This window comes from Chrysochloris asiatica, unplaced genomic scaffold (genome assembly GCF_000296735.1).
Source record: "Chrysochloris asiatica unplaced genomic scaffold, ChrAsi1.0 scaffold00127, whole genome shotgun sequence".
NCBI classification, from domain to species: Eukaryota; Metazoa; Chordata; class Mammalia; order Afrosoricida; family Chrysochloridae; genus Chrysochloris; species Chrysochloris asiatica.
In genome coordinates this window covers 117,555-136,922 of record NW_006408645.1, presented here as the reverse complement: position 1 = coordinate 136,922, position 19,368 = coordinate 117,555, and the positions used below count along the sequence as shown (strand labels likewise).

At 43.5% G+C, this 19,368-nt stretch overlaps 1 protein-coding gene across 1 annotated transcript in view; it reads left to right on the top strand.

Annotated features, from left to right (window-relative positions):
- MYRIP (myosin VIIA and Rab interacting protein) overlaps positions 1 to 19,368 on the top strand; it is a 438,367-nt gene that overhangs the window by 351,965 nt on the left and 67,034 nt on the right. The window contains exon 10 of the mRNA XM_006869177.1: positions 8,484 to 8,723. Within this exon, the coding sequence (XP_006869239.1) occupies positions 8,484 to 8,723 (240 nt within the window). The remainder of the gene's footprint in view (positions 1 to 8,483; positions 8,724 to 19,368) is intronic.

The following is a 19,368-nucleotide window of genomic DNA, read 5'->3' as shown; positions in this document are numbered from 1 at the left end:
CGCCTCCCTATTATATACGCTTTCCAAGACTTTGAATCTTGACCGAAGCAGATAGCCCATCTTTCTCCCAGGGAGCAGCTGGGTGGGTTTGAATCAGTGAGCTTGCGGTTAGTAGCCCAGCACCTAACCCACAGAGCACCACCAGAGCTTCTTTAATAGACTAGAATAATTGTTAAGTGCCGTCAAGTCCGTTCTGACTCATAGCGACCCCATATAGGGTTTCTAAGGAGCATGTGGTGGGTTTGAACCACCATCCTTGCCTACAGCTTCACACCAGGACTACAGTATAGTATAAACATAATTTTTACATACACTGGGAAACCAAAAAATTCACGTGACTTTCTATATTGTGACAATTGTAGTGGTCTGGAACTGAACCTTCAATATCTCTGAGGTACATCTGTAAACTAGCTGGTCCAAGAGAAACTTAGCCTCTTGTGGGACAAACAATTTCCTTTCCATTCAAAACAGGTTTTTTCCAGGTAAGAATCAGTTGGCCAGCCTCTCTGCATTCTCCCTCGTCACCATCTTGGGAGTATATAGGGAAGCTTCTTGTGTCTTGATGGTTGCAGGGATGTTTTAGGAGCGCTGTCCTCTGGGTCCATTCAGGCCTCCTCAGTGATATCCCCCTTTTTTCACATCATTTCTCACCCCGTGGCATCTGCACCTGATGTCTAAGGGCTGAGAACTTGTGGACTGTTCCCTGTCTGCTTAGTCAGAGCCCAGTAGCTCTCCCTCAACCTCACATTGGCTCTCACTTCCATTGGATCACTTGTCCCCATAATCCAGCCACAGTGTAGCTACTTTTTGCCACCATCTGGTAAACTCACCTGCCAGCACCATTAGCCATCTTTCCTGACCCTGCTTCTAGAGGCCCTCTGTGCCACACAGAAACCTGGGAAGACCTTGGAACCTCCCCGTGGGTCTTCTTCTGAGGTCACTCCTCAATGATGAGTGGACTCTGGTGTGGCCACTCCATATTATTGGAGGTGTATGAGGACAGGGCTCTGGTAGCATAGTGGTTACGAATCAGGCTGCTAACCTCAAGGTCGGCAGTTCGAAACTACCAGCCATTCCATGGGAGAAAGTTGAGGTTTTCTGCTTCCGTAAAGATTCACAGCCTCAGAAACACTGTGCATGGTCACTATGAGTCGGAACCAACTTCACAGCACTTGACAACAACAACAATAGGGACTGAAACTCACATTTAACCATGTCTTTTTTTCTGGGCACATTTTGTTATGTCTTCTTGCTGGGAGGAGAAGCGACCTTGCAGGTCCATTTTCTGTTCGGGCAGACACTTTACATGAATGTGGCTTTTAAGTGGGGAGCGTTAATCTCTAGAAGCCCCACCCCTCTCTCCATGACACCTAGCTTTCCAGACTGGTGAGATGCTAAGAAGACCATGGAGTATGCTGATCTTTTGGTTCTGAGTCTATTTTCTTTACCAGAACAAAATGCTTATGACTCAGCCTAAGAAACTGAAGATGCAAGGGAAGGAGATTTGGAGAGTGAATAAAAGAGATTGCTTTCTTATTTTCAAAGCAGTGTCACCATGACACAATGAAACACCAATGTAAGGTAGAGGGCTATAGATGAAGCGCTTGTGGGCAAGCAATTCGGATTTCCAGCAGATTATTTCATACTTTATGCCCAGATACACATATTGCTAAAGAGCTCTGGCAGCGTAGTGGTTATGAGTCAGGCTGGTAACTTCAAGGTTAGCAGTTCAAAACTACCAGCTATTCTGCGGGAGAAAGATGAGGTTTTCTGCTCCTGTAAAGATTTACAGCCTTGGAAACCCTATATAGGGTCACTATGAGTTGGCACCGACTTTACAGCTCAATACTACCACCAGCACCACCACCACACATATTGCTGATAGTTGTCCACCTTGCTTAAAAGAAATTCCACTCTATGATCTTTTTCAAATCACCTAAGTTTCTCAGTATTCTCCACCAACTTCATCATCTTCTCAATAATCTGTGTGACTCGCTGGGTATTGTGACCACTTGGCAGCCTCCTCATCTTCTTCAAATGCCAGTTCTAGGTTCCTGACAGGCTCTAAAAGACCAACCTCCCTCCTCCCTTTCCCCTGGGAGTTTTTCATTTCCCATTCAAGAAATCTGTGTCTGTTTACTGTTGGCTTTATTAAGAAGTGAAGATGTGGCAATGTGTTTCCATAAAGATGATAGCTCTGGAAACCCCATGGGGCACTTCGGCTCTTTCCTATAGGGTTGCTATGAGTTGGAATCAATTCTACAGCAGTGGGTGTGGTTTGATTTTTTTTGAAATAGGATTTACTCTGTTAACCATTAAGTTCTTATTGGCTGATTTTCAGTAGATTGCCAGGCACTTTTGTTTTTTTGTTTTTAATTGTGATTTATGTGGTAGTTTACATGGGAGAACATTAGCTTTACATTCATCCTATCGTATATCGTTTCACTGCCATGGTTACAATCCCCTCCATGCATCAACAACCAACCAAAGGGTATACCCTAGAAGCCTGTCCCCCCAGTCATCAGCACACAGCCCTTCTCCCTCTCTGGGTCTAAAGTCTCCAGCCGCTCCATCTCTCCACGTCATCGTCTCTGCCTCCATCTCAGGCATCACTGCTTCTCTGGGTAGGGTCCCGGTCTCCACTCTTCTCCCTTGATGGTCCCAGGGACCTCTGCTCCTGGCCTGAAATATCAACCACTCCCCTCCTTTTGCTACAAAATGTCCACCTTTACATTTCCAACCCTCACAATTAGTCCTGATAACAATTATTCACTATTATATTACAAGAGACCTATCTGCATTTCCTTTCATCAGCCCCGGCTAAACAGATTGGATACTACTCAGTGGAGAGTCTACCTTCCTCCACACCCTCTGAATCTAGGTTCCCTCTTGAAAGCTTGTAAGCCAGTCACTTCTTGCCTTTGTAGCCCCCCCCCCCCCCATTTTGGGTAGCCAGTGTCCAAGTTGCCTATCCCTGACTACCCTGTGTATCGAGGGGGTGGGAATGATCCTCACTGTAAAGATTTGTTCCCTCTTTTGAGCTACTGCATCCATAGGTGTAGGACAAGTTCATCAAATTGTATCAGATTACTCTTTTTTTTCCACTTCTAGTTGAGTTCTGATCATCCAGTCATTAAAGCCAGGTCAAGTGGGTATTATCTGCAAGTGTGGGTGTTCTTACTCATATGCCCTCTATTCTTATCAGCTGGGCAGTTCACTCTCGACTCTAGTCCTCTGTGGCCATGTTACTGTCTCTGGGCCCAGGAGTCCCCAGGTCTTGCCATACTGCTGGCCAGCCAGGTCTCCACCCATGATCACAGGTGTCTATTGAATGTGGTTGGACTTAGCTCGCAGCTTCATTGCTGTTTTTCCCTCACTTCTCCTTATCGGTGACCAGTGTGGTCAGCAATCTGAGTGCATGTCTGCTCATGTATTCCCACTGAGTCTTAGTCTTGGAGGGGGTTTTCTCTGAGGGGACCCGACTACTTGCCTTGATGTCTCCTGAGTGAACTTCCTTGTTCTTGTAGTAATCAGTCGGACTGCCATTGTTGTTCTGTATTTTTCCCTGTCCAGGCTCTTTTTTCTAGTCTCTTTTCATCTGGATGCTCTGCTAAAACCTGTCCACCACCGGTGGCTCTGCTGGTATTTGAAGTACTGGTGGTATCGTTTCCAGAATCATTGCAACACACAAGTCACCACAGCACAACGCATTGAGCACCATATAATTGGGTTAGCTAGAAGGTTGCCACAAGTCAGAGGCAACGCATTGGCAACTAACAAAAGCAACAAGGTTTACTCTTATCAGTGTTTCTTGTTGTTGTTAAGTACCGTGGAGTCGGTTCTGACACGTAGTGACCCTGCACAGGGTTTCTGAGGCTGCAAATCAATGTTTCTTAGCCCCGTGAAAATCTGAGGAAAGCCAGCTGCCCTCTCTCTAGAAAAATGTGCATGTGGAGTCCTAGTATGGCACTGTAGGATCAGTACTGGACTGCTAACCAATCAGCCACTCCTTGGACACCCTACAAAAGGTAGCTATGAATCAGAACTGATTCAAGGGTACTTCACACCACCACCACAAAGACCCATCCGCAGACCTCATGTTAGCTAAGACCGCATTCAGCATTTATGGTCCCAGTCATCATGGAGAGTGTAATTCAATTCAGCACATGGGGGGAAACCGTAAGGTTACCACACAGGACAAGAAATACCTAACCCATTGCAGATAGAAAATGTTATTGTTATTGTTAAATGTGCCATTGAGTTACCTTCAACTCAAAGTGACCTTGTATAGGGTTTCTGAAGCTGTAAAGCTTTGAGTGAACAGAAAGCCTCACCTTTCTCCCACAGAGCTGCTGATAGGCTCAAACCACTGACCTAGTGGTTGACAGTCCAGTGCTTATCCCACAGAGCTACTGAAAATACATACCTACTTTTCCTTAGAGATGAAAAGTTTCATTAATCTACGTGATAGATATTATATCGCCAACTCTTGCTAAGTTCTATTTGAAGCCTTAATGGCTATTAATAATTTTGTTTACATCTGTGTCCCTGGTGCAGATCCATGCACATGATTCCAGAGACTTCTGTGACCTCTGGGTCATAACTTAGCATTAATATTAATAATAATAATATTATTCCTGAAGCTGAAGTGAAACTTGAAGTAAATCCTGATAACCTTTAGGATTCCCTCTTTAAGATTCTGCTTCAAGTATCTGTCTGTTCTTCCCACTTTCCTTTCCCTGACTGACTCCATCTGTCTAAGATTCCTGGCGCTGCTATCACAGAAATACCACAAGTGGATGACTTTAACCAACAGAAATTTATTCTCTCACAGTTCAGGAGGATAGAAGTCTAAATTGAGAGTGACTCTGGAGAACAATCCTTGTTTCCTTTCAGCATCTGTAGACCCAGGATTCCTTGGAGATCCCTGTGTATCTTGGCATCAGTCTTTTCCTTGGATCTAGGAGACCTGATGATGTTGTGGGTTATGAGTTAGACTGCTAACTGTAAGGTCAACAACTCAGTCCACCAGTCAGAAAAAGATGAGGCTTTCTGCTCCCATAAAGATTTCCAGCTTCAGAAACCATATATAACCAGCAGCAGCAGCAGCAGCAGCAGCAACTTGACAGTGTAGGAACCCCAGTACAAAGCATGCGCTCCTCCCTGCTCACTTCTCTCCCTTTATCTCTTATAAGTAAAAGATGTCACGCACCCTAGAGAAACCCCTTATGTCAGATCAGGGCTGTGACAGGACCTAGGGTATGGCATCCCACTCTTAATCCTCTCCCTAGTTAATGTACACATTGGGTCATATCATGATGGATCATCCCATACTTGCCATATTACATCATTAGCTAACAGCCAAGCCACTGAGAATCATGGTCCAGCCAAGCTGGCACATATTTTTTTTTTTGGGGGGGGGGGGGTGGTGGTCACAATGCAATCCATGACACCATCTTAACCAACCCGATGAGGGACTCTCCCCTGAGCTCTCATCAACCCTTCACATGTATGTATGTTGTACATCTAGTGTGGTGCAACTCTCTAGTCTGTTGTTCCTCTCCCCACCCACACCATAAAGGTAAGGATAGTGGCACACTCACCATTGGGCCCAGTGGTCCAGCAGTGAGTGCAGTACATAGTAGGTACTCAATACATGGGCTAAGTCATCTTTCACTGGGTCTTCAAAAGTTCTGTGATGCGTCTGGTGAATAAACAGGCAAGAAACCCAGACTGATCACATTAAGCAGGCCTCACATACTTCCAATGTAGTATTTCCCATTCCCTTTGTCTAAGGAATAATTAATTAGGCCAAAGCTGGGGTGGGGGTGGAGAAAGCAATGGAGAGCATTGTGGTTCTGTGGTAGAATCTTTACCTTTCATGAGGGAGATCTGGATTTGATTCCCAGCCAGTACATTCCATGTGCACCCACCACTTGTATGTCATTGGAGGCTTATATGATACTATGATGCCGAACAGGTTTCACTGAAGCTTTTGGACTAAGAATGACTACAAAGAAGGGCTCAGTGATCTGTTTCCCAAAATCAGCTGATAAAAACTCTGTGGATCGAAACCTTCAAATCTGCAACCCATCATGAGGATGATACAAACCCAGGCAGCACTTTGTTCCCTTGTGCAGGGCATCACAGTTGCCATGCATCGGGGTCTAACTTGATGGCAACAGACAACAAAATAGAGCAAATCAGAGTTATGATGAATAACCAGTCTGTTGTATTCAATCTGCCAAATTAGAGATGATAGGGAAACTCGCCAGGTAAGAGTTTATAGCCACTCATTGATGTCCATCCCATAACAGTTGCAACAGAACTGCTTGATCGATATCCCCAGGTGATCAGGCTAGTAGTAAACCCTAAGCAGCCTTATCCAGGTCTGTTTCTCAAGCTCCCGCACACACCATTTCTGAGCTGCTTAGTCCTCTAACTCCGCTTACTCCTTTAATTATTCCAGGCAGTGTCATGCACCCTTGGCTATGCTGCTTCCTCAGGAAAAGTGCCTGCCTTCATCTTCATATATTAAAAATGTTTTCTCATCTTCCACTAGGCTGCTCAGAGACCATTTTTCCTGGGGCGCTTCCCTTTGTCCCCTTACAAAGGAATCCCTCTTTCGTTAGCATATTGCGAGGACAAGGCATCTCTCACAAAGCCTTCATTAGTGATCCTCTATCAGAACCAGAAAAAAGCAGCCATTTCCAGTGGACCCTTTTTCTTTTATCAATTCAGTGTTTGTTTTTCCATTTCTACATCATCTATTGCCTTCTAATAACCATTCTGTAGACAATAGCTTTCAGCATTTCCCACTTAAAAACCATATCAAGTAAATTTGATGTATAAACATTATAAATGATGAAAGAATTCTGTCACATGTTCTTATGGTTACCGGGATGGCCCAGGTTCCTGTTGGAAAATGTTGAATGACTAACTGGATGAAAATGCATATTTCCTTTTTGTCCTTGATAATATATTGTTCACACATAGATTCATGAGTTGGGGAAGTTTCCTCCAGAACACTGCCATCTGAACTCAGTCAGTCTCATGGTTAGAATCCAGAGGCCTGTTCTCCTTTCCTTGGTATTCACCTTCTGAGTCATCTAATAATCCTTAAACATTGTTCTCCGTCAGCCTTCTTTTTGCCATTATGAAAAGTTTTGAATTCTCAACTGTGTGTGATGAAGTGTAAAAATAGACTCAAAATAGCAGTCATTTATTTCATTATTGAATCATCCTTCTAGGCAATTCTATCATTCTTCTGTTTTCTTATTACTTTAGTTTCTTTTAAGCATGGTTGGGAATAATTGGTGAGTAACGATAAAATAATCCCCAGGATGATGAAAAAGCAAACTGTTTCAGGAGACAGAAAAAATATCACAAAGGTCCTATCAGGTATTTTCAGTACAAAAGGGTCCAGTGAACCCACATAATAACTGCCAAACAGAATAAGTTTTACCCTCTTTCTTAAATAAGCAAATTTTCTCATTTTGGGGGAGTCCTCTATGAAAGAGTTAAAGCCATGAAATATCAAGCCCTACAGGTAACAGCAACTCAAAGAGACAACTAAAAATTGAAAATTTACTCCAATGGTTATGCCGAGGGTTGCCTTGTTAAAATTCCACACACATCTATCCAACGTAAGTCAAGAATACATTAAGGGTCGTAATCTGCGTCTTTCCCGAGCTCCCAGGACTGCTCATTGGAACAACTTTGGACATACTCACTGAATGCATGGTTCTTGTTCTTGCTGTTAACTGCCATTGAATAGATGGTAGGAGCAGTCAGTGTAATTATTTAGCTGTAACTGCAATTATTTGGAGAATATCACGTAGTGTCCCTTACATGTAAGCAAGGACTTTGCACCATCTGAAAATCTTTGCCCTTTGCCCAGAAAATTGTTCCCCTCTCCTTTTTTTCTGGGTAACTATTACTCACCATGAATCTCAATTCACGAGTTCCTTCCACAGGGAAGTCTTCCCCAGCCGTCTACCCATTTGATCAGTATATTCCTTTATGGGTGGACTGAGTTCCCTGCTGACTTCTCCTTCTCTCCACTTAACACCATGATAGTTCATAAAGGTTTATACATGTATTTGATAAAGGTGTGTCTCCTCCAGTAGACCCTACGAGCCACAGAGGCAGGGGTCGGTCAGGTGTGCTCAGCATAGTATTATTATGACCAGCATGCGACTGTTCATGGTGGGCACTCGGTAAACATTTTGTGAATGAAAAACCTGATTGAATTCAAACACTTATTTGAATACATGTGCTCCCCTGCCTCAATCTGTTATCAGAGTGCTAAGATGCACATGAAAGTAAAAGTAGCAAGTAAAAGTCTGTCTGTAAAATGCAGACCAGGTAAGAGAGCTGTAACTCTCCTGGGAGCCTTGATCCTTCATTTAGGGGTTATTGGAATTAAAACAGCCTGACTGTAGCTGAGGGGTCCCCATCTCATAATTCTGACTTTCATGTAGGTGTTGGGTGATTCATCTGAGACTGACATCAGCAATGAGGCTCAGCACCTTGGGACCAGCACAAACACCACAGAGGAGAAACTGAGAGACAGATTGTATGAGTTAGCAATGAAAATGAGTGAAAAGGAGACATCTTCAGGAGAAGACCAGGAGTCTGAGCCCAAGACAGAATCTGAGCTCCAGAAGGAAAGTCTGTCCTCTGAAGACAACAGCCAGAGTGTCCAGGACGAGCTGAAGAAGGTAAGGACTGTGAAACCATCCTCATAAATGGTTTCCTCAAGACCCTGCAGGTGGGGTGGTGGGCAAAGGCTCTACATCTGTGCAGAGATGTGCTGGGTCCCAGAGACTCTCTAAAATGCCCATATGTCGGCACCTGGGAGTGCCCAAGAGACAGACTTCTTCTTGATTAGTGCTGAGGGGGACAATCAGGAAAAAAGCAGGGTCCTGCAGCTTCTTCTAAGATCCTTCATCGTGACAGCTCTTCCCTTTCGAGTAGGGTTCCAAGTCTATAGTGCCCATTGTTTCTCTCAGTGGTAAAAAGCCATGTGATTTCCCACTCTGCCCATGGGTTAAGCTCATGCAGTCCACGCCTCATTTAAACAATAAGGAAGCAGCATTCCATGGAACAGAGTCTTTGTGCCAGGGCGACTTCTGGATCATGTATCTTTGGAGTTTTCAGACTTTGATTCATTAGTTTTGGCCACAATCCTTTCTCAAACAAAACTCTGTATGGAATCCTGGTGTGACAGGGATTGCTGCCATTAGGATTCCCAAAGCCCCCAAACAGTTGATCTTCAGTCCCTCCTTCTTCCTCCAGATTTCAGCCCCTAAATTCAAAAGGATTCAGTTTAGAAATAGCATAAGCTAGACCCATCCCCACAGAAAGGCATCCGAGATTTCCTCCTTCCTACTGTCCTCCGGAATGGTCCTGGGTTTCTTCTAAAGCTTCTCAATGGATGTCCATGCTAGAATCAAGGCATCTCTGACAGCCTGCTATGGAAGAGGTAGAAACTTGTGTTTACTGTGGGTCTACTATGCACCTGAGTCCTGATGTGGCACTATGGGCTAATGCACTGGACTGAAAATTGGTTTGAACCATAAAGTCGGCAGTTCAAACTCATTATCTGCACCTTGTAAACCCTATACAGGGTCATTATGGGTCGGAAACAACTAGACAGCACTTATCAACAATGTGTTAGCTCATTTAATAATAATCCTTAAAGTAAATGAAGCCCATTTTTGCAGATGAGGAAATTAAGGCTGATTCATTAAAGTACTTGCCCAAGGCCCACACTTAATAAGTTTTAGACTTAGGGTTAGAACACAAACCTACTTGGCTTCAAGCCATGGGCTCCTTCCTACCTTTACTGTTCTCCAATTCTTTTGTAACTTAAGTTTTATCTGGTAACATCTAGAGTTCTTTGTATAAGGGATACACTCAGTACTAAAGATTTCATCTTTAGAGTGATAATTAATCTCTCAGGTGTTTTTGTTGGTTTGTTTTGTTTTGTTTGGGGGGGTGTTTTTTTGTGTTTTGTTTTGTTTTTAAAGTCCGAAGCTGTAATCTATAAGCTAACAAATTGCTGGTGGCCCACACACATGGGCTGCAGGGAGCCGAATCAACTGGGTAATGACCACCTGTGACCCAGAGCAGCCCTAGAGACAAGTAGACAACAATCCCCAAGGCTGAGCCCCAGAACTCACCAGTACCCTGGAGTCTGCCTGACACTCATTCCCATCCCATCCTCCCTACCCACTGAGTGCTCACCCATAGACCTGCTGGGGCCTCTGATGAGGATCATGCACACATCTTTACCCTAGCATGTATGTGGGTTGGGGCCCCCAGCGAGACCCCCACAGGCAGCCCTCTGCAGCCCTTCACCCATTACTTTACTGATAATTCGAGACTCAGCTTCTGTTTCTTTTTTTTCCTTTTTTTTAAAAAGTCTTACTGTGAATTATGTAATAGTTTACATGGGAGAACATTAGTTTTACATTCATTCTATTGTGTATTATTTCATTGCCATGGTTACAATCCCCTCCATGCATCATCAACCAACCAAAGGGTATATCCGGCAAGCCTACCTGCCCCCCACCCTGGTCTTCAGCACACAGCCCCCCTCTCTCTGTGTGTCTAAAGTCCCCAGCTGCCCCATCTCTCCACGTCATTGTCTCTGCCTCCATCTCAGGCATCACTGCTTCTCTGGGTAGGGTCCCGCTCTCCGCTATTCTCCCTTGATGGTCCCAGGGACCTCCGCTCCTAGACTGAAAAGTTAATCACTCCCTTCCTTGCTACAAAATGTCTACCTTTACATTTCCAACCCTCACAAGCAGTCCTGATAACAATTATTCACTATTGTATCATAAGAGACCCATCCTCATTTCATTTCATCAGCCCTGCCTAAACAGATTGGATACTACTCACTGGAGATTCTACCTTCCTCCAGGCCCTCTGGATTCAGGTTCTCTCTTGAAAGCTTGTAAGCCAGTCACTTCTTGCCTTTGTAGCCACCCCCATTTTGGATAGCCAATCTCCAAGTTGCCCATCCCTATCTACTGTGTGTGTGGAGGGGGTGGGAATGATCCTTGCTGTAAAGATTTGTTTCCTCTTTTGAGCTACTGCATCCATAGGTGTAGGTCAAGTTCATCAAATTGTATCAGATTACTCTTTTTTTTCCTTGTTCTTCTTCTGGTTGAGCTCTGATCATCCAGTCATTGAAGCCAGGTCAAGTGGGTATTATCTACAAGTGTGGGTGTTCTTGTGCATATGCCCTCTTTTCTTATCAGCTGGACACTTCACTCTCCACTCTAGTCCCCTGTGGCTATGTCACTGACTCTGGGCCCAAGAATCCCCAGGTCTTGCCACATTGCTGGTCAGCCAGGTCTCCACCCGGATTCACAGGAGTCTGTTGAACGTGGTAGGGCTTAGCTTGCAGCTTCATTGCTGTTTTTCCCTCACTTCCCCTTATCGGTGACCAATGTGGTCACCAATTAGAGTGTGTATTCCCATTGAGTTTTAGTCTTGGAAGGGGGTTTGCTCTGAGGGGATGTGCTTCTGTTTCTTGAACTAATGCTGTACTGCAGTCAGACTGTCTGCTGAAGCAGAGAGCCAGATGGTCACTGAAAAATATCACATTCTTTCTTACAATGGCCCTGTGTCTGATTGGCTTCGCTGCTCCTTGCTCCAAACACTCACCCCGTACCAGCAGCATGCCAGGCCACGATGGCCCAGCACCCACAGGCCTCGCCTCCTTCTGGAGACACAGCACCAACTAGAACCGTGCTTTACTGGCACACAATGTGAACAGAGAAAAGACACTGGACAGATCCTGGGACGCAAACAAACTCCTGACACTGTTCCATGTCCTTGTTGTTGTTAGGTGCCATCTAGTTGGTACCAACGCATAGCGACCTTATGCACATCAGAATGAAACACTGCCTGGTCCTGGGCCACCCTCACTACTGTTGCCACACTTGAGTCACTTGGCCAGTCCATCTCATTGCTGCCACTTGGCCAATCCATCTCAGTGGGGGTCTTCCTTATGTCCTTACTGAGCAGGAAATTAAATTGTCACTTGGACTCAAATTCCCAAATGAGTCAATTCTGCAGAATTCTGGTCTTTCAAGCCTGGTCAGCAAATTAAATATACAACTAGCCATCACCCTGTACAGGTAAAACTCCAGATAGAAAACAAACAAACAAAAAAAGATGAGTAATAATATTTTCTCAGTCAGGCCTGGGCAACTCTGATTAAAAACATGTCGAAATACAGGTTAATGTATCGAATATTGTTTAGTGATAAAACAGTATAGAGACAGGCCTCAGGAATGGACTGGGTCTGAAACACAAGCTGCACGTTTTGTAGACAGTTGGTTAATCGTTAACTCATTCCACTACTTGAAGCAAGTGAATGTCAGTTCTTTCCTCTCACCTCCTACCTCGTCTGCCTGCTCTCCTAGACCCTGTTTGATCCCGCTGACCTTTTCTCCACCCTGTAGTCTGAGCTGCTTGCTCCCTCTGTACTTGCCTCCAGGTTTTTCATGGATTCCTAGGATCCAGCCAGCTCTTCCTTGTTGATGAGCATAAACACATCTTGGCCTCATCTGTGAAATGGGCGGAACCATCCCTCATTATAGAGCTGTGAGGACTGCATTATATAATGTATGGTGTGGCCACACATGGCATAAAGAGCCCAACAGATACTAGTTATCATGTGTCCTTTAACCGTTTCATGGAAGATAAACTTCACATTCCTCACATAACGTCCCTCTGCTGACACTGAAGGAACAGCTTAGTGTCTGTTCCCAGTCAACACTTGCCGCGTCAACCTATAGATCTGTAGCCCATTTGGCGCCTCTTCGTGCGATGTGGAACATATATGGGAAAAGCTCTCTATCCAACCTCACAGGCTCTCATCTTCAGGATCAGAGTAACTGTGACTTCCCCTGTGATTCAACCATAATTAGTTTGCACAACACACACAGGAACACAGATGTGTATATTGAATATTATTCAGAGATGGAGCACTAGAGCAAGAAGCCTCAGGATTAGGCTGAGTTGGAAACTCCACCATAAAATGTGCGAACACACACAGCATGGCTGCCGAGTGCAGCGGGACTGAGCTCTCACTGCTCCTCCCTTAGCTCCTGGCCGTGCATAGTGACCGGAAGTCTAATGGACAAAAGGCTTTCTCTGACAGGAAGAGCTCCTCTCTCTGTGCAAAGGTAGGCTAGAAGTCCCAGACGTCTCAAGAGTTGTCCTCAGGTACTAATGGGAAGAGTGTATAAACATTTCTGATATTTCCCCCTGGGGAAGTGGGGTAACTCTGAGGCTTAAGCTGTACACTGACACCAGATTTCTCACTTGATAAGACAGTCTACAGTTTTCATTGGCTCCCTTCCCTGCCTTTCCTGGCTCACTTCCCCCACCCTCTGTCCTATTTCCTGGGATCACTTCTGCCTTAGTTCTCTAGTGCTGCCATAACAGAAATACCACAAGTGGATGGGTTTAAACAACAGCTATTTATTCTCATAGTTTAGGAGGCTAGAAGTCCAAATTCAAGGAGCCAGCTCTAGGGGAAATCTTTATGTCTCATCAGCTCTGGGTGAGTGTCCTTGTCTCCTTTCAGTATCTGTGGGCCTGCTGTTCCTTGGAGATCTCCATATGTCAGTCTTTCTCTGGGTCAACGATGTTCTCAGCACGGGATCCTGTGTCCTAAGGGTCCTCTACTTCTGGCTCATGATACTTGGTGACAATCAGGTCTCCCCTACCTCTACTCACTTCTCATTCCTTTTATCTCTTGTAAGAGAAAAGGTAATGTAGGCTACATCCAGGAGCCCTGGTAGCGTGGTGGGTTACATGTTGGACTGCTAACCACAAGGCCAGCAGTTCAAATCCACAAGCTGCTCCACAGGAAAAAGATGAGGCTTTCTGTTTCAGTAAAAGATGCTGATGCTACGAGTCAGACCTGACTCCATGCCCATAGGAGCACAGCAACTGGCCACCCCCAGGTAGATTCTCCTTACATTTGATCAGGGCTGTGACTTGATTAAGGGTGTTACAGCCCACTCTACTCCCCTTACAGCTGACTGGCTGATCATATTATGGGAAATGATCACATCTTTACACAACTGCCAAATTACATCACTACATAACTGCCAAACACTAATTACACCATGGGAGACGATTACATCATTACACAGTTGCCAAATCACATCACTATAAAACTGCCCAATCACTGAGAGTCATGACTTAGCCAAACTGACATATATTTTGGGAGGATATGAATTCAGTCCATGACAGCTCCCAATTAAATGTCCTACACTCAAATTCTTGCCTTGGGGTTTACTTCTGAGGAAAACCAAAGCTAATATCCAAAGCGGAGGGTATGTAGATACAGAGTCCCCGGTCCATACAGACTCACTCCGGTACTGTGAATAAGCAGTAAGGAGATCTGGGTGCCTGTCAGCTGCTGGTGCCCTGACCTTTCCAAAAGGAGCTGTGCCTTATACTGAGAGAGCTTTATGAAGACATCGTGGGTCCTGTCTGCCTCCACTAGAGAGCCCTAGCAGAGGAATGGACACTTGCCAGTAGACACAGTGACCTCAGTATGTCATCTCATCTAGGAATTAGAGCCCCTAAATCTGCCCAGCAGCAGTGGAACCATTTAGAAACCTTCTTTCTTGATTGTTCACCCTTTGCTGATGGCCAACTTGTCCCTACATTGATTTGACTTAAATGGCTGACTTTGGCTAGATGTTAGAGGCTCACTGGTGAGTCCGTGAATTATCTGGCTGACAAACACACTGGTACAGCTGGTTATTGTTAAGTGCCGTCGAGTTGATTCCAACTCACAGCGACCCTGTGTAGGGTTTTCAAGAAGCAGCTGGTGAGCTTGAACCACCGACCTTGCAGTTCAAATGGCTTTGCAATCTGGTGCATTAACCCACAGCGCCACACCCAGTAGAGCTTAGGGGTAGCCCAAAAACTTCTAGGAAACTGGGTTTCTAAAGGTCATGTGTCTTTTTTAAGTAATAGCTTGTTTCCCATGAAAATTCAATGGTCAACTTTCCAATCTGCGTGGTCCTCAGAGCCTCAGAGTAAGCTCTGGCTTCTTTACTTCTACTGGGAGGGGGTTTTATAAATGGTTCTGAAAAAGAAACTCCTGGCTAAGGTGGCCCTTAGCATCACTCGCCTCCAAGGGTGCAAAGAAGGGCCACAAACTACTGGTCTGGAGTTTGGAGACTACATTCAAGGATTGAATATCCCACAAAACCTCCTCATCTTTTCAGACTTGGAGCACTGATCCTCAAGACCTCTTCGGGCTCCAAAACTCTAAGGTTCTTGGTGGTAATGGATTAAATAGATTTTTGTTTCTTGGCATCAGTATAATTGGTTCTGTGATTTAAAAAAAAAAAAAAAAAGAGATCCCTCGTGGCACTGAGGGTTAAGTGCCAGGCTACTCAGTAGCTACTCTGGAGAAAGATGAGGCCATCAGCTTTCTACATGATACGTAATTTTGTATATTTAATGTCCTGAGAACAATTTTATTTAAAATATCTTTTTCAGTAAGGTCGGGTTGAACTTCATGGTCAGTAGTTTAAACTCACCAGTTGCTCCTCGGAAACCACATACAGGATCGCCATGAGTCGTAACTGACTCAACAGCATTTGACAACAACAACCACAAGGTTGGAGTCCTGGTGTGGCACTGTAGGCTCAGCACTGAACTGCCAACCACAAAGTTGATGGTTAGAACCCACTATTCACTACTTGGAAACCCTATACAGAGTCGCTATGAGGCAGAACTGACTCAACAGAACTTAATAGCAACAAGGTTGGCAGTTCAAATCCACCAGTTACTCCTTGGAAACCCTATTCAGGGTCATTATGAGTTGGAACCAACTTTATGACATTTAACAACAACATTATCCTAAGTGATAAAATTCAGTCAGCTTTATTTTCACAAGGGAGACACCGATGAGCAAAGACATCTCTACGATTACATTGTTGTTGTTGAGTGCTATCAAGTCAATTCAGACTCAAAATGACCCTATATGCCAAAGTAGAACTGTCCCATAGGGTTTCCAACTAATCCTTGGAAACCCTGTATAGTGTCACTATGAGTCAAAACAGACTCAGAGGCAGTTAACAACAACAGTCTTTATAGGGGCAAATCCCCAGGACTTTTCTCTCACACACCCACTGGGTGGGTTTGAACTGCCGACTTTTCAGTTAGCAGCTGTGTTCTTAGTCACTGCACCTCCAGGGTTTCGTCCCCCTTCTTGGTGTATCACAGATTAATGCTTATCAAGATATTGCGATTTCCCTAAACTAGTAATAGCCTTCTACCCAAACAAGGAACTAATTTGTCTTCTAATGGTTTCTCCCTGTTCATGAAAGTCAAGCCACATGAAGGTACAAACTCAGCCCTGGTGACAGAACCATTACTGAGATAACCCAGCACCTCAGATTTCTGAAATTGCTGTTGTTGTATGACATCAAATCAGTTCCAATGCATAGCTAACCTGTACAGGGTTTCCAAGAGCTGCTGGTGGGCTTGAACTGCTGACCTTGCTGTTAGCAGTCCAGTGCTTATCCTCCAACACCACATCAGGACTCTCACTGTACTTACGAAATACTTTTTTTTCGATATCATGATGGTTACATAAAATCAATAATCGTTGTCAATGAGTGTTGCCCTCATAACCTAACTCTCCATTTACATGAGGATAGCAGTGCATGTGAATGCTTCATCCAGGTAGCATCTGTTTCCCAGAAGAGAGGCTTCATTTTCACTTGTTGCTGGAGTGGACAGAGTATTAGATACTGCCTTGTTTCTTACAAGCCTCACTGATTTCCTATTTAAGGACTCCTGGTGTGGCACTGTGGGTTAATACACTAGACTGCAAAGTAGCTTTGAACTGCAAGGTTGGTGGTTCAAGCTCACCAGTCGTTCCTTGGAAACCCTCTACAGGGTCATTATGGGTTGGAACCGATTCGACAGCACTTAACAACAACAACATACCTATCCAGGAATTAACATCTCTTTTCTAACTTTCTGTTTAACGGCTGCCCTAGGAAAAACGAGAAGCTTTAGCTGTCCACTTAGAGCTTCAGCTCTTATCCACATTGCTTGAGCAGGTGAGGAAGTTTCATTTCACTCATATTGTCATTGGCATGATTCAGCCCCACAATCTGTGCCCTGTGTGTTTGCAGGGAAGGGCCTACTTGAGTGGAAAGACAGGAGCTCCAGGATCTCTCCTCGATCGTGGGGCTTCAGCAGACAACTTCCGCTCTAGACAAAAGCTGAACTGAGTACTAGGGAAAGACCACTCAGAACTCTGATGAAGACATTCTTTGAAGCCTCTGTTAAAATGCACAGGTTATCTGAAAGGTTATTATTGCAGAAAACACATGTCTTGAGCACAGCAGTAGAATGAGACATAAGACAGATAATGATATGATGAGAGAAAGGCACGATTGCTCTGAAAGTTTATGAACAGAAAGGTTCAGAAAACAAGGCACTGACTTGGAGCTTTGGTCCTCAAGAAGCTCAAAAGTAAAATTCCATGGGGAAAAGGCATCATGGAAGGTGTTATGAGGGAGGAGTCAGAGAAGATGCCATATTTCTGAAGCTCTACAGAATAAACAAGATTTAGCCCTTGGAGAATATTTCTGGGCAGAGACAATATAAATACAAAAGAAAGAGAATACATACACAAAGAGTCCTGGTGTGTTGCCGTGGACTAATGCACTGGACTGCCAGGTCAGTTTGGACCACAAGGTTGGCGGTGCAAGCTCACCAGGTGCTCCTCATAAACCCTAGACAGAGTCACTATGAGTCTGAATCAACTTGACAGCACTTAACAACAACATATGTGTGTATCAATCTCGCTCACAAACACAAATAGCAAAATCTTAAAAAAAACAAAAACAACTTAGCAAACTGAACTTTGCAATATTAAGAGAATCATGGACCATAAAGAGTAACAGGAAACTTAAGTCATTTAGTAAGCATTATTTGTCAAAAGGAGTTCTGGTGTGGCGCTGTGGGCTAATGCACTGTACTGCAAAGTTGTCTTGGACTGCAGGGTCGGCATTTCAAGCTCACCAGCTGTTCCTCAGAAACACTATACTGGGTAACTATGGGTCGGAACCAACTGGACAGCACATAACAACAATAGCACGTGTTAAAAACACATGATAATCTCAATTGATGGCAAAATGGCCCTTGGAAGCATTCAGCACATATTTCATTAAAAAGAAATTAAAATATCAGTGGACATAAAATAGAAAGCTAATTCTGTAACTTGATTAATATCAATCTCAAAGCACCACAGTGAAATCCTAGAGAATTATTTTTTCTAGGCTGAGAACATTTTGAACATAAAAAACATATGGATATCATAATATTTTACTACTGATCAAAAAAATACATGACAGTTATAAATTTATAAATATATTTACATAAATATGTACTCAAAACATAAGTATGTTACTCAAAATTGTATGCTCATATACTTGAAAAATTGCAATATGTGACCTTAAGACTTTTAAATTATATTTTTAATATAATTTATAATTCTAGAAAATTTGTAGACCTGAGCAGATCATAAAGAAACTGGTAAAATGGTCAAGTTAAGAAGACTTAACTTCTTAGGAAGAAGCAACTCCCAGTTAGTTCCCATAATAGCTATTAAAATGTCATGGTTCCCATAATATCTACTAAAATGTTGTGGTGCTAATTAGGATAAACACTGGACTATTAACCAAAAGGTTCAAACCCTCCAGCTATTCCCTGTAAACCCTGTACAGGATCACTATGAGTTCGAGCCAACTCAAGACATTTGATAACAACAACCAATTGTTCCTTTATTACTAAAATGGTTTTGAGCTTAAAAAACTGGGAAATATTCAAATTCATTTTATTTATTCAAAACTTTGTTTTAAATCTGACCCCAAAATCACATCCCACTCAAATTTTGTATACTGACTCACTGATAAATAAACATTAAAGAATCCCCAACATATTAGATAATTATTTCCAACTACATATGAAAATAAGAATTTAAAATAGTCAAGTACCAATATATTGTCTTTTAGGGAATCTGTTGACATTTCCATTACACTTAATTGTCAGGAGGAAAAATACATAATTATCTTGTTAAATTTCTAAATTGATATTTGATAGAAGCATTCATAAATATTCGCTGAACAAAGAATAAATTCTAAAACAACAACTGGTATAGTGAAATAACCATTCCTAATAAAATAAGAAGCTAAAAACTCCACAGTCACGTTTATTTGCCTTTTGAGAGTTATAGACCTCTAGGATTTGATGAAAACTCTTAACCTTCTCTCCATAAAAGTGTAAACACTGTAA